We start from the raw sequence: 14808 nt of genomic DNA on the forward strand, positions 1-14808 counted from the left end.
AGGTAATGCCTAATTGTGAAGTGAGGGGAAAATTATTGGTATAGGGTAAAAATATGAAAAGTGTGGCGTGCATATGCTCTCAGACCCCCTGAGTTAATATTTCATTAACCACCTTTTGCTGCAATGATGTCTCCAGCCACTTTTATGGAGATATTTTTTGCATCATTTCAGACTAAACCCTTTCTTGTTTGCAAACTCAAGCTAAGTCAGAACGTCTATTGGGTAGTGTTGGGTAGCGACTATCAAGTCTGGCCAAAGTAATCAGTTAGATTTAGGTCTGAGTTTTACCTGGGCCATTCTAGTACAGCAGTACAGCATTCTAGTACAACTGAATGTAGGTATAGGGTCCATCTCGTGCTGGAAGGGGCACCTCCGCCCCGGGCTCTAGCCTTGCGCAATCTTTAACCGGTTTCCTACCATCTTGCCCTCTTGTTAGCCCTCACATACCCATAAACTAACTATCCATTTCCTATCCATGATTAAGGAAAGTGTTCCCAGAGGATGATGCTGCCTATACTGTGATACATTATTTCAATAAAAGACAGGCGAACTCTAATTACGCTTTTAGATAATTTCTAAATAGGATCGGTAGCATTACACTCGATTTAGGTTATGAGAGTAGGGAGGCTGTTGCTATATACATGCCACATTATTCAGACAACGGTTTAAAAAAAGATTTTACAAAAAAAGACTTGTTATTTATTGTTTCCATAATTATGCGCAACATTGTGTTGATCCAACACAATGTTGTGGATGTAAAGTGACTTAAACGTTAAGGTTTTGTAACGGACAATTGCAATTAACGTGAAAATGATGACCTTTTAAAAACAGCCGCTGTTGTGTTATCTGCTCCATTGTAATGCTTAAACAATATAAATATATTGAAAAGCTGCATTTATTTTTTTTAATTTTTTTTTAAATGAGTAGCATTTACTCGCATTGGCCTCTCAGTGACAGAAAAACGTGCCAGGAAATGCAATCGATCAGGAGATGGCATAAAACGTGTTGCCGTTTTCTTTTGTTTCGTTTGCTCTTAGAGACAAAAATGAGGTTGGGTAAAATAAGAAGAGGCAGTTCGGAGCTCTGCTAAATGCCTGAAATTGTATCCGAACCTTGCGGGTCCACTTTCTCACACCCGCTTTACATATGTAGCCTGTCGAGCTGCATGTGGCGGAAAAAAATAAAAGAAAAAACAGCGCTGGCTCACCTCGAAGCAGTAGTCCTGGCCGAGGATGCTGCTGTGCACTGGCTTGATGATGACCTCGTCCTCCATACTTAAGTCCAGGGCTTCCACGGCGCTACTGGGGCTGAGCAGTGATTCATGGGAGCGAGACTCCTTCAGTCTTGGCATCAGATGAGATCTACAAGAGGAAGGGAGGAGAGCAGAGGGATGCTGAGAACTGAGTCACCGTGCCGAGTCTGAGCAGAGGAAGTGCGGGAGAGGGAGCATATGCAGCTAGCCTTCCCGGTGAGTGCGAAGACAGAGTGTGAGGATGACAGCGGCAGGCCGCTTGCCCGGAAGCCGACAAGCTCGCAGCGTGACGAGCTCGCTGCTTATTGTATAGCAGCACATGTTGATGGCGCCGCTCCTGAGGCTGGTTGTAAATTACAACTTTAAGCGGCAATGAATGAGTTGGAAAGCCGGCACATGCTGCAGATTCAGACACAGGAAGCGAGTTATAGGGCTGATTGAGGCAGACACCCTGTCTACTTTTAAGACTAATCTTAAAACTTTCCTTTTTGACAAAGCTTATAACTAGAGTGGCTGATGTTACCCTGACCTACCTATGGGGATGTGCTTCTATAGGCTTAGGCTACTGGAGGACATCAGGATCTATTTTTCTCACTCTATCGAGTTCTACTGTTCTTCAATTATGCATTGCTTGTCATCATTTCTGCTTATAACCTTTTGTTCTCTCTCTCTTTTATCTTCATAGTAGGTACATCTGGTCTGGCGTTCTGTTATCTGACACATCATCCAGAGAAGACAGGTCACCTGCTATTACCATCTAATGTAGAACAGATTACTGGATCAATGTGGGCTTCTGTGCTTTTTTGTCTGTCTTGTTGTGTCTCTGCTCTGTCTTCTGTAACCCCAGTCGGTCGAGGCAGATGACCGTTCATACTGAGCCCGGTTCTGCTGGAGGTTTTTCCTTCCCGTTAATGGGGAAGTTTTTCTTCCACTGTCGCTTCATGCTTGCTCAGTATGAGGAATTGCATGCAAAGCCATGTACAATGCAGACTGACTCTTCCTGTGGCTCTACGCTTCTCCAGGAGTGAATGCTGCTTGTCGGGACTTTGATGCAATCAACTGGTTTCCTTATATAGGACATTTTTGACCAATCTGTATAATATGATTCATTTAACTTTGTAAAGTGCCTCGAGATGACATGTTTCATGAATTGGCGCTATATAAATAAAATTGAATTGAATTATCGTTGCTGTCCAAACCCAGACTCTACCTATGATGGCGAGTCTCAGAATATTGTGTAATCAGTTCAACTTTCTGTAGTTAAGATTGAAGTTCTTTGAAGTACCCTGGCTGAAAGACAGCTTGGTTAAAAATAGCCCCGCAGAGTCTTTCAGTTCCTTCTTGGAGGACCAGGATAATGTCTGCCAGTAAAGGGCATTTTGCAAGATCTGATAAACCACATCTCTGGTGGCTCATCATATACTGTAGTAGTTGCAACATTTGTGTCTGATCTTGTTTACATGCCTAAGAACACATTTTACATAGGTCTCTATTTGAAGAAACAAATTTCATGTTGTTTTCTTCACATTCATACACTTAAGGTTCACAGAGAGATGCTGAGTAACCTGTGGGCCGGTGATATGACAGAATGAGATAAAGGTGCAGACAGTTTTTTTAATGCACAGCCGCCGTACCGTGTTTTAAACCCCGAGTTGTCTGGAGGACCTGACGCTCTCAAAGTTTGTATTCCAACTTCAGAGAGCACTCGTTTAGATTTTTCCACCTCAGAAATGTCATCTTCCAAAGACTGATTGAAAGTACCCACTAGTCTGAAGGGTTTGTTTCACAAAACAAGGATCTACCAAAGGGCTGGAAGCGTTTCCGTCTCAGTAACAGGGCGCTCCTACGCCTGGTGTACTAAATCTTCCTGAAGGTGTTTTACACCAGCAAAGGATTTGAAGGGTCGTTCCCCTGACTGGCCTTTTTTAATTACTCTACAAACTGAGAAAATGCACTTCTCTTACCTTCCGGCCATCAGTTATATTAAGCTTTTCGTTTTCAAGTCTTGAAATTGATATCACCTGGCCTCTCCGACTGATTAGTGCAAACAAGCGCGATCTGTATAAGGCTAATTGAGTTCAACGACCTTGGTAAAACCAATTTTAGACATGAAGTTTCTTCCTGGCAGGACACTTTTTTCCCACATAGGATTGCAGAAAACAAATAATAATAAATACATACCAGATCAGTCTTATATAAAGTGCCGGAAAAAGTTAATTACATCTGCTTCTAGTCAGATTTCTGACTTTTGTTCATCACAGTCGCAGAAATTGTGAGCAGAGGTGCCAAAATCTCAGCGAGTGGCTGGGAATGTTTTCCCCCATCGAGCTGTGATAAGGACTCGACGTGCATCTTCAAGTGCTTCAATCCCCTGGCAAATGCAACCGCGGGGCTCAATTCTCTCCCGGTTTATTTTTTTTTGCCCAAGAAGATTACAAAACAAAGTAAAGAGCTCTTCACTGTTTGCGGCGTTTGATGCCGTCCTACTTACTGTGTGTTCACCGAGTTGAAGTGAGAGAATCTCGCTATGCATCCAACACTGATTAAATATTATACAGCAGTATTCACTCTTACAAGCACTGCAAAGGTATAATCAATTTGACTTTTCTACATCTTGTGAGCTCACAAATACAAATGTCTATGTGTTTTGGGGATCTTATGTGGCAGACCAACATAATATAGTGTATAATTGTAAAGGGAAAATACAGTCATGCATGATGTGAATTTGAAGTATAAATCTGAGGATTGTGTATTTAACCCCCCTTAGTCATACTTTGTCAAACATTTTTCTTTTTTGCTGTAATTACAATTGGAAGTCTTAGGGGGAATGTCTCTGTCAACTTACAATTTTGCTAATTCTTCAATTTAAAAAAATATCTCAAGGTCAGTGAGACTGGATGGACACTTTCATTAGATGAATATGGTTGATCCATACTGTAGCTCTGGTTCCATGGTTGGTGTCAATGTCTTCCTGGAAGGAACGTCTGCCCCAATTTCTAGCTTCTTGCAGGGTTTCCTCCCCGATGGCTCTGTATTTAGTCCCTTTCATGTACTCATCAACTATCACCAGCTTCTCTTTATCTGCTGAAGAAAAGCATCCCCTTACCATGACGCTGCCACCGCTACTTTTTTATCACAGGGATGATGCTTGCAGACTGATGGGCAGAGTTAATCTTAAATTACAAACACACAAAGGGTCCAATTTCCACTAATTAGTTGACAACTGAAGGCCATTGGTCCCATTAGATTCTATTTAGGGATATCAAAATAAAGGGGGGGGGGGGATTACACATCCATGCCACACTTTTCAGACTTTCATTTGTGAAAAACTGAAATTGAAAACCATGCATTAGTTTCTTTCAATTTCACAACAACACACTAAATACTGAAATACTTTTTGTGTGTCTATATATTATAAAGTCGTAATAAGATCAACTGATAGAATTTGGAAACGTTCAAGTGCAGTAAATGCTGTCGGAGGACACTGTTTACTCATGTCCTCCCGTTTGCCATTGACATCATCAGCGTTCTGGTGAGTCTCATGCTGATAAGAGGATCACGTGTTTAATATTCCAGTGGGGGAAGTAAGCAGCAACAGGCGAGCTACATGACTCTTCAGGGACACCAAGATGAAAACAAGGGGTCAGCTTCAAGTTTAATGACTGAGAACAATCATTTAGCAGCTCCGTCTAAAAGCAGTTTACACACTAAGCAAGTGTTTCTGTGTGAGCCTGCGTGGGTAAAGTACATCTTTACTTTGGATTGGGCCAAAAGCAGCATTCCAGGAAGAACATAGCGGATGTACTAACAGATTAGTTCTTTTCTACAATCCCCAGCAGCTTTGTTGTCAAATCCTTGGTCAGATGTTAAAGTGCACAATGACCCAAACTTTTAATCTCTAGTCACACAAACATGTACAACAGACTCAAGCATGGAAATGCCATCGCACGGTTAAAAAAAAAAAAAAAAGAAAAAAAAAAAAGCACAGTCGAATCCTAACAATTCCCCTGCAGGGAAAGTGTGTTTGCACCTTCCTCTGCTTTATGATTGGCTGCTTGGGTGCTGGGCAGAACTGAACAGAGAGCCTGTCAACCATGTAGAAAGGAAGGGAAGGGTAGGTGCTGCTGTATTAAAGAGCTGGAAAGGCAAGGCCCGTTTGCTTGTGTGGTACCGTTCACTCAGAAGGTGTTTCTGTGTCTTATGGGGAAAATAAACAATTAAAAGTAAAGAAAATCACATTGATAAGAATACAACTATTGAAAGGCATAATAGGAAAAACAATATGCATAAAAAATATGCATAAAAAGAAAGAAACCGTGAAATGAAAATTTAAAACATACACATTTACACAGATATAAAACACCGGGATAATCTTTATGGGAAAGCTGCTGTAAGCGATGTATCCTTTTGTCCTGTTTTAAAGGAACCAACAATGTTTTTCAGGTCATTTCTACATAGACCATTAAAGACCCCGTTACAACACTAGTCTGATCTACTTGAAAAATAAGTAGATAAAATAAAATAAAACCATGCACACGTTTTTGTGTACTGATTTGGCAGAAAGCCCTTTGCTGGCAGCATATTTAAGGTAGTAGTAAGAAGATTTAGTAACACAACTATCTGTTTGGTTACATTTCGGTCTGAGATCATAACGCCATCTAGTTGTATGCGTGCTCTGGGGTTGTTACTTTCACTGAATTAACTCAAGCTCTGTTATCTAAGCAGTTTTGGGGCAAAAAAATAAATAAATTCGTACTTTTCAGCAGGAGGTTGAACAAAATTCTGATCCCACTCATTAACATTATAGATGCTCTGACTCAGTGACTGTGAGGGACAGTAGTCATATGGTGACAGAAAAATATAAAGTTGTCTCTCATCAGCACACTTACAGTAAGAGATCTTACAATATTTCACAATATGAGCAACTAGATGTTAAATAAAAGTGCCCCGAGAGTGGAGCCTTGAGGTATCCCGCCACACGTGATATCAGAAGTTATGCAACTGCCTGTTGACATAAAGTATCCCAGTATCAGCGAATTTCAACCACTTTTTCCAAGCAATCAACTTTTAGTATCAAAAACGCCAAACGGATCAGTGCTATCCACTAGAAAGAGCAAGACAGTTCAACATGCATGTAAATTAAAACTTATTTCAATACAGTCTCTAAATGTTTGGGAATTTCAGTCCAAACATTTGCATAAGAACAAGGCTCCATTTTCAACTGGGTGACCAATGAGAAAGGGCTGTAAACACTGCAGAACATTTTAATTAAAAAGCATCCGCAAAAAAGGAACATGGTTCCTTTTTACATTAGGAGTTGTGTTTTTTTTCCTCTCTCCGCATATCATATTATAAGAACATTAGTGTCATTGAAAACTGTGGGAGGCTGTGAGCGTGTGAATTGATGAATAATAATGCTGCCTTTCATCTGTATGGCATTGTGCTAAACTGTGCCGCAAAGTGTAATTTACTGCCTATTATTCAAAGGCAAGTTCTCAGAAAAGGCAATAAAAGAGCACCTGACATGTGAATCCTGTTCCTTTCAAGCTACATCCTCTGCGTCTGACACGGTGTCCAAGCCGAACCCCTGCAAGTGACAGCCGGCTGACTTCATCCCCTCGCTCCTCTGCTGTTTGCCTCCCTTCCCCCCAGCAACATCCATCCTCGTCACAGGCCATACTATGCCCTTGAAAGTCCTTCAGCGCTTCAATCCGGTGCTGCCGAATGTGTTTTTCTCACTCGGGGTTCACTGGAGATCAGAACGAATTGTTTCTTTTCAGGGGGTTCTAACTAACAGCTTACTTCGTTTATTTATTTTATCTGCATCGCCCCTTCTCCTTTCTTGGCCAGCAGACAGTTGCTTCACCGTCTAGGCTTCCTTTCTAAACATTTACATATTTCAGATCATTTTGTGATATACCAGCCTGTTGAATTTCAGGAGCTAAAAGTGATTTATGCAAACTTTAAATCTGCTGAGAAGCTGAGATGCAACTTGCCAGAGTTTCAGGAGATATTTGAATGAAAGCCTTTCGACTTGTGTCCATGAATCATCGTGTTTGGATTTGTAAATGTATTAAATGTTTAGTTAAGAGCATTATTACGGCAAGATGCTGGCTACTGGTCTAGCATAGCAGCCCAACTTAGCAGGAACTCTACCCAGGCAACAGGAAATCAGCTATTACCATATAACATAGAAAGGATTCCTGGATCAATGTGTGCTTCTTTGCTTTTTGTGTCTCTGCTCTGACTTCTCTAACCCCCAGTCAGTAGAGGCGGATGACCGTTCACACTGAGCCTGGTTCTGCTGGAGGTTTTTCCCTCCTGCCAAAGGGGAATTTTCCTCTCCACTGTCGCTTCATGCATGCTCAGTATGAGGGATTTTGTATAAATAAATAAACAAAATCAGAAACAGTTGAAAACAAAGCTTTTCTTGTTCTCTAGGGTCGGCACTGCCGTAAAAAATTGTACAGGAAGTTTGAAACAAGCAGATATGTTTCCAATAAATATTTGAGAATATTAATGTTTTCACAGTGTCCATTTAGGACTGCTACAAAATGTCCTCAGTTTTACACATATTGGAAACGCTACTGTAGTTCCCAACTAGTGATAGTTATTTTGTTCAATTAATGTAAGCGTTTTCTGAAGTAATTGTTGCGTACATAATAGTTCCTCCATTTATTAACTCAGTAAAGCACTTTTTGTTGCATTTTACTCCATGAAAAGTTACCTCTATAGAAAAACTAAATTTAATCTGATTTCTAGCAGTCTGGTATATTAACTAAATGCGCATTTCTCTAATGTGTATAGCATTACATATAGCTATATTTAGCCTTAGCACAATCTGACACAGTGACAACTTTAGCCTTCGATTTAATACACTTGAGCTGAAATTTAACCTGTTACAGAAAATTACATGTTACAGCCTAAGAGCTGACCGAGGGTCTACTTTTTTTTAACCATCACCACATGGTGTTTGAAGAAAGTCTAATGAGCATTTTGTAATTTATACTTTGCAGGTTTAAGTAGATCGCATTGTCAGAAACATTTATGCAATTAGTAATCCACAACATCCTGTGTCCTGGAGTATGAAAATGAAACGTCCATTGCTCTTGGCCACTCTTTAAAACAGGAAAGACAAGTAAACATACCTTTCAGCTAACACAGATACATTTAGTCCTCAGCTTAACAAAATAAGTCCTTTTGAAACCCTTTCAAGGAACTGCAACAAACACATTGCGCAGTGAGTGTTTTTCTCACTCTTTAGCTTTGAACAGTCCAGATTTCGGTTGCACGGTAAACAGGCGGCATACAGACCCCCTGCTATTATACGGTACTGATTCATGTTTTGTTGTTTTAATGGGAGCTGGATCTAATATGACACACCTGTGTGCCCCAGAGGGCCGCTGTATGTTTACGGCTCTCTTTTAACTCCCTGCTGACGTGCCGTACTCCCCTTTGCTTACAGCAGCTATCCTGCTTTCATAGAGATGAGACCAGACATGGGGGGGGGGGGGGGGGGGGGGGGTTAAGAGGAATAGTTGGTGTAGCCCACCCACTATGTGTGGATAAAGAACACGCAAAAAGCGAGATAAGAAAATATTTCACAAACAAAAGAAGCAGTGAAGAAAGGCAACAGTCAACTATGGTGGAAAACGATATTTAGAGCTGAGGAATTAAAACAACCAGCTTGAGAAATCATTCAGAATTCAGAAAATAAGCCGTTGAAAAACATGCATTAAGTGCAACACATAAAAATTGAACTTCCACCATGATTTATCATCTGCTGTAGACATTCTCAGTATTGCTGCATAATAGCCTTAGATCGGTTCCATCAGTTTTATTCATTAGTCATCTTTTATGTTTTTCTTTCACTGAAAATTCATGCTGATAAAATCTTTTATGACTGACAGAGTTTGTTGGCACGTTAAACGTGTTATGTGTGAAAGTAAAGGGGATTTTGGGTAACATCAATTCTTGTTACAACTTTGAAGTAGGAGTGATGCTTTTGATGTGCCCCTAATGCAATATGTGTGTATTGGGATGACTGCAGAGAATTTCACAGTGTTCTGCTGCTTCATGACCGGGTTTGTTACTTTTGCTTGTCCTCGCCCGTTTCTTTTCTTCTTATTGAAGGATACACTGATGGCTATACTGAGTTGCCCTTAGGTCTGAGTGCATGTGTGCATGGCTGTGTCCCTGTGTTGCCCTGTGATGGACTAGCAACCTGTTGAGAGTGTAGCCTATCTGTCTCAATCAGGTGAATACAGGTGCAAACGAGCAGCAAACGGCGGTGCAGGCTGCAGACACACAACGAATTGAGGCAAACTCCAAAAACGCAAAAACCAAGGGCAACACAATATGCCGCCAGACAAAATTGCTTCGTTCCCAGAAAAAAACCCCGAAGGATTGCAAATTCCAAAACACAAACAAAACAAACGCAAAAAAAAAAAAAATTAAGAGAAAATGCTGCAAAAAGAAAAATGTTCTGTCTTTGTGTGTTTTGGAATTTGCGTCATTCATACGTCTGCAGCTCGTTTGCACCCATTGGTCACCCCAGTTAACAGATTCTATAGTTACGCATGTGATAAAGTAATGTTATTGTTGAAGTATGCCTGGCCATGCTTGAGCTGTAACTGCGCTGATTCTCCTGAAGTGCTTACGGCAGAACTCTCTGACATGCCCAAACAATTTCAATATAAATCAAATATTCTAAATAAAATGGAAATATTCTATTGGAAACTATAGAAGCAGATTTATGTCTATTAAGGTGCTCCTTTAAAAGATGGAGTCAAATAGTCACATTCCGTAATCTATGCAAAACAATAATGAATTTCAACTAGTAAACAAAATACTGCTACTCATACATTTGCCAAAAGTCTATTCTCTGCTGAGTGGGTGTTAGACTCATCTCTGCAGTCAAACTACATTTAAAATGAGCATAACGGACAACCTCTTTGTGTGCTGGCTTGGAAATAGATCTCAGTCCCATTTTCTGTTTTTGGCTCTCAAGAAGTCGTGGTTTTCCCATCCATCTAGTATCTGTTCAGAATCAAACTAAAATGAAGATCAACATTGCAAAGACATGACTGGGTTCCTTTTTTTTCTTTTAAACTCACTAACAGTTCCCCAAACTGGGAAGGAAAGAAAAGGTGAGTGCAACTTGCAGGTGCAAAATTAAAAGGAGCGTCTTCTCTTCCATTTCACGAGGGCTTGCAGAGCGTCTTCTTTCACAGAACACCTGCTTGGCTCTTGATCCGCCGTATGGATGCGCAGCCACCACTTAGGAATTTATGTCTGCATTAGGTCCAGTCCTATCAGCACAGAGCGAGACTGAGAAAGACAGTGCTCCGCTGAGGTTCGATAGAAACTCAGTTATGAATGGGAGCTCTGGAGCGTGCGGAGGAGTAATGGATTGTGAGTGTGTCTGGGCCGCACTCCTTGCCTCAGCATGCTGGTAAAAGAGTCGATCTGATAGCCCGTCTGGGATATAATATAGTCTGAGACATTAGTTCCCATATAGGCGTCACACTCGCCCCCCCCCGGGACTGTCGATACGCCGACTCGTTGGATAACTGAACGCGCCACACCAGACTGTGTTTGCGCCGAACGTTCAAAGATAAGGTGAATTAATGTAGTGCAACTCCAAATGACGGCGGCGTCAAAAACGTGTCAAGCCGAGTGGCTCCTGGTGTTTATCAGCCGCCGCATCGCAGCACGTCGCAGTGCATGTGCAGTCGTGTTAATCTTTGCAGGGTAAATAACAGCCTCTTTGTGCTGCTTACTTCACTGCAACACACAACGGGGAACTTGAACCAAATGACCGGAGCTTAATGTGCTGACATAACTCCCAGTAACACATTTATTTATTTATTTATTTATCTTTCCCTCAAGAGAACAGTGTTTAATCCAGGAGGAGTCCCGATGTTGGGTTTTTCCTGTTGCCTTCGACACTCCCTAGGCCGGTGTTTACACATCGTTTCGATGTGACGCGACAATCAATGTGCTTTCTGCTTGCAGAGTGGCAGACCAATTACTTGTTAATATTGCCCTCTACTACACAAACACTCATCTGAACAGCTCAAACACGTATTAGATTACGAGTGAGCATGCTCACGATTTTTTGGCGTCGGCTAAATTATGTCACGCCGGCCCAAAACAAGTGGTTCTGTTGATATTTAGAAACCTGCGCTGCATTGGTTGGAACCTATTTATCGGTCCGGGTAAATAAGATGTGCTATCGGATGAACAGAAAAACAGTTACTTTGATCTACTGTGATTCAGATGTGTTACTGTTTTTCCATCGAGCAGCCCGAATAGGGAGGACAAGTCGTCAAAACACGTGGAACCGCACAGCAATAAGCGAAGCGAATCTTGTGAAGTCACCTAATGGCCACCTGGATATCTGTAAATTATGGATGGCAGATGCTGTTCAAATTTCCAAATAGTGTTAAATAGAGATATTATGTGGCTTATTTTTTTTATTATAGGCTTGCTACATTATTTTATCACTCTAAATCCAGGTTATCCCTTGCAATCTATGTTCTACGAGCTAAATTGACAGTGAGTCATACCAAAAAGGAGAATAATCTTGGTAACATTAGCCTAGCAAATTGTGGTGCGAAAAAACAACAACATTTTCAATAAGAGCAGGTTATTGAGGACTGTTGCTGAATATGTCAGGTCAGATATGTCATTAGAAACAAAGATCTGTTGTCAAGAACAACTGATACTGTGGCAACTGGACCATCATAGTTTTATTTTAATAAAACCGCTAAGTTCTCAAGCACATGCACAGCACTCATTTTCATAAAGTGTCCGGCCATGCCTTCTTTTATTATTTTTTTAACTAACATGTTCTGTCTCATCGTGTGGCAGTGAGCCCAATAGATTTACTTTCACAAGTGGAGCATTACTGCTTCCACTATAATGCTTTGCTTGATATATCATGCAAAAACTTTATTGGATATAATTTGGGGATTATTTAAAATTCAAGGGACACATATACGGAAAGGTAAAAGAGAAAGAAAGGAAGGAAGCGTGAAAGGTAAGACAAAACATTAAAAGGGAGAACAGAGCAGAGGAAAAAGAGAAAACAAGATAACATAGTTGGAGTCTGCTTCTACACCTGCAGAAAGAGATAGAAAGGAACCAACAAAAAAAAAAAAAAAAAAAAGAGAATCACAGGTACAAACAGCCAACGCCTATGATAACATCACAGAAAAATATGCGACGTTATTTAACACAAGATGTATTTAGTGGCAGCCAAAGCTAACTTTAGAGTTCATCTGTATAGAAGTGAAGCTGTAAGCACCTGGATCCAAACACCTGTGGGTGTTTGCTAGAGTAGATATAAGTTTTTTTTTTCATAAGAAAAATGCTCAATATTGCTTGTGAGGAGCTAAAGACCAGCTCCACAGAGCGCCGAGGCACACACCAGGGAGACCGGAACCCCAGCCATCCGAAAGGGCCCCCACCACAGGGATAGCTGCATCCCCCATCCCAGAGAAGAGCAGAGGAGAGCCCTAGCAGCCACGATGCTGAAGCCGGCGGGGGCTACAGCGATGAGCCTGTGGGCTCTGCCAGTAGCCAGCTACAGCAGAGCAGATCCAGCCATGGGCCTAAAGATCTGATGCCCAAGGGCACACCACCCCCCCAGCAGGGCCCAGACAGAGCCAGGGAGCTCAGGCCTCGCAAAATAACTGCAAGGAGTGAGCCAGCACACACCCAAGCACCTCTTCTTAAACTAAATGGGTCGGCACAAGGGACAAACCACATCCGCATAGGGACATCTTCTGTCATAGTATATCATTTCACACAGGGTGTGTAGCAGCTACTTTGACAGATGATGGCCGCTCTTAGGTTAGTATCTTACAATATCACTACCGGTGTGTGGAAGTCGTTCCCATGTTGTCCGTCAAGCATCATATTGCAATTTTAGTTCAGAGCAACTTTACCCCCATCACCTCCAAAAAAATAAAATAAAAAACATAAACCCTTATCCCTGCTGTAGCTCTTTTTTGTTTGGAAAAATTACAAATGGGAATCATCTACACATTTACTGCAAGATCATGCATGCCCTTCTCCACATGCATCTATTGAACTGGTAAAACATGGAGGAACCCACACTAGTGGCTAAGACTTAAGTAGACTTGCATTCAACAATGTTTTCACACCAGGACGTTTGAGAAACGGGATATACCAACTTAGAAATGTAAGAAGAAACTGCTTGTTGTGTTAACACATTTAGAGGCCCGGTAATTAGAACTGTATAAGTGCATGCCAAAGTAAATAGGTTGGACAAAGCAACAAGCAATGACTGCCAAGCAAAACGACTCACCCAAAAATAAAACAGGCCCAGACTCCAATAATAAAGGTGAAAAGAAAAGATTTCCCATTAATTACAATCACTGTGTGTAATTGTTCAAGGCTAAATATAAAAAAAAAAAAAGATGGGCTGCAGAGACAAGCGAGCAAACAAATGAGGAATTACTCATACATGAATTGCATTGCGAGACAGAATGTCCATTATTTCCAAAGTTTTGATGACCACTTGGTGGAAATGACCAAATGCTTTAACAATGCGTATCAGTTGGTCGTGTGACTGATTTCTCCCTTGACCTGAACAGATTTGTTTGTCTGTATTGAGTCATTTTTAAAAATCCATTGTAATCTTTTTTTTTTTTTTTTTTACACCATTCAGTCCGACAGCAGACTGGCATTCGTGCTCAGAGTAAAGCCGTGGAGGAGCGTGTTTTCCGTGCAGCAACCTGCCATCTGTCAACTGTCATCCAAACAGTTGGCCGACGGGGGAGCAGGAGAATATAGACAACACACACACACACACAAACGTCTGGCTAGTAGCAAAAAGTCAGGAAAAATAGAAGTTGGAAGGGGAGGCAGGGGAAAGAGACAAAAGGGGGTGCTGTCAGATGCTGCTGGTGCAGAACGGTGGATGGGTGAGCTGCGCTGACATGCAGCTACAGGCTTCGGTAACCAATCAGGTCAGACGGGGAATCCAGCGGAACAAAGTTCACTCAATACTGAAATGCAAATGGTGATCTCTACAGATGAAGACAGATGGAGAAACAAAAATGACAGTCAGAATCTCCATTGTCTAATCTGCTATGCTTCGGACTGGGGTTGTCATGTTACTAAAATTTTAAACTGGATACCAATGTTGAGATACCATGGTAGCAATCTTGAATGCACATGGTTATTTCTGATTAAGAGCAAAATATGATTATTTATAAAATGGCAAACTTAACTTTAACTAAATTGGGGCTAAACCCAATAGGTAGGGGACAATTGAGCCGTTGTTTCAAGCAATGTATAATTTTTCTCTTCTTTGTCACACAAATTAGTAGACAAGATAACACTTAGTAGTATAAGTTTTAATATACTTTATAGAAGTGTTGCTGTGAGTCTGCCATGAATTTATATTATTTTGTTATCAGTGCTTCTCTTTAATAGACAACTGCATGCTCCCAATTGCCTATAAACTTGCATATGTTACAATTAAATGCTACAAAATAAAAAAAAAATGTTTTTTACAGTTT

The 14808-nt window shown here is 41.1% G+C and overlaps 1 protein-coding gene across 10 annotated transcripts in view; it reads right to left on the minus strand.

Moving 5' to 3' along the window:
- The window catches only part of dab2ipb (DAB2 interacting protein b), a 238381-nt gene that overhangs the window by 51254 nt on the left and 172319 nt on the right, over window positions 1-14808 (minus strand). For all 10 annotated transcript variants that reach the window (XM_036140370.1, XM_012866171.3, XM_036140369.1 and 7 more), the window contains one exon: window positions 1208-1361. In XM_036140370.1, coding sequence (XP_035996263.1) covers window positions 1208-1361 — 154 coding nt within the window. The remainder of the gene's footprint in view (window positions 1-1207; window positions 1362-14808) is intronic.

This window comes from Fundulus heteroclitus, chromosome 8 (genome assembly GCF_011125445.2).
Source record: "Fundulus heteroclitus isolate FHET01 chromosome 8, MU-UCD_Fhet_4.1, whole genome shotgun sequence".
Lineage (NCBI taxonomy): Eukaryota > Metazoa > Chordata > Actinopteri > Cyprinodontiformes > Fundulidae > Fundulus > Fundulus heteroclitus.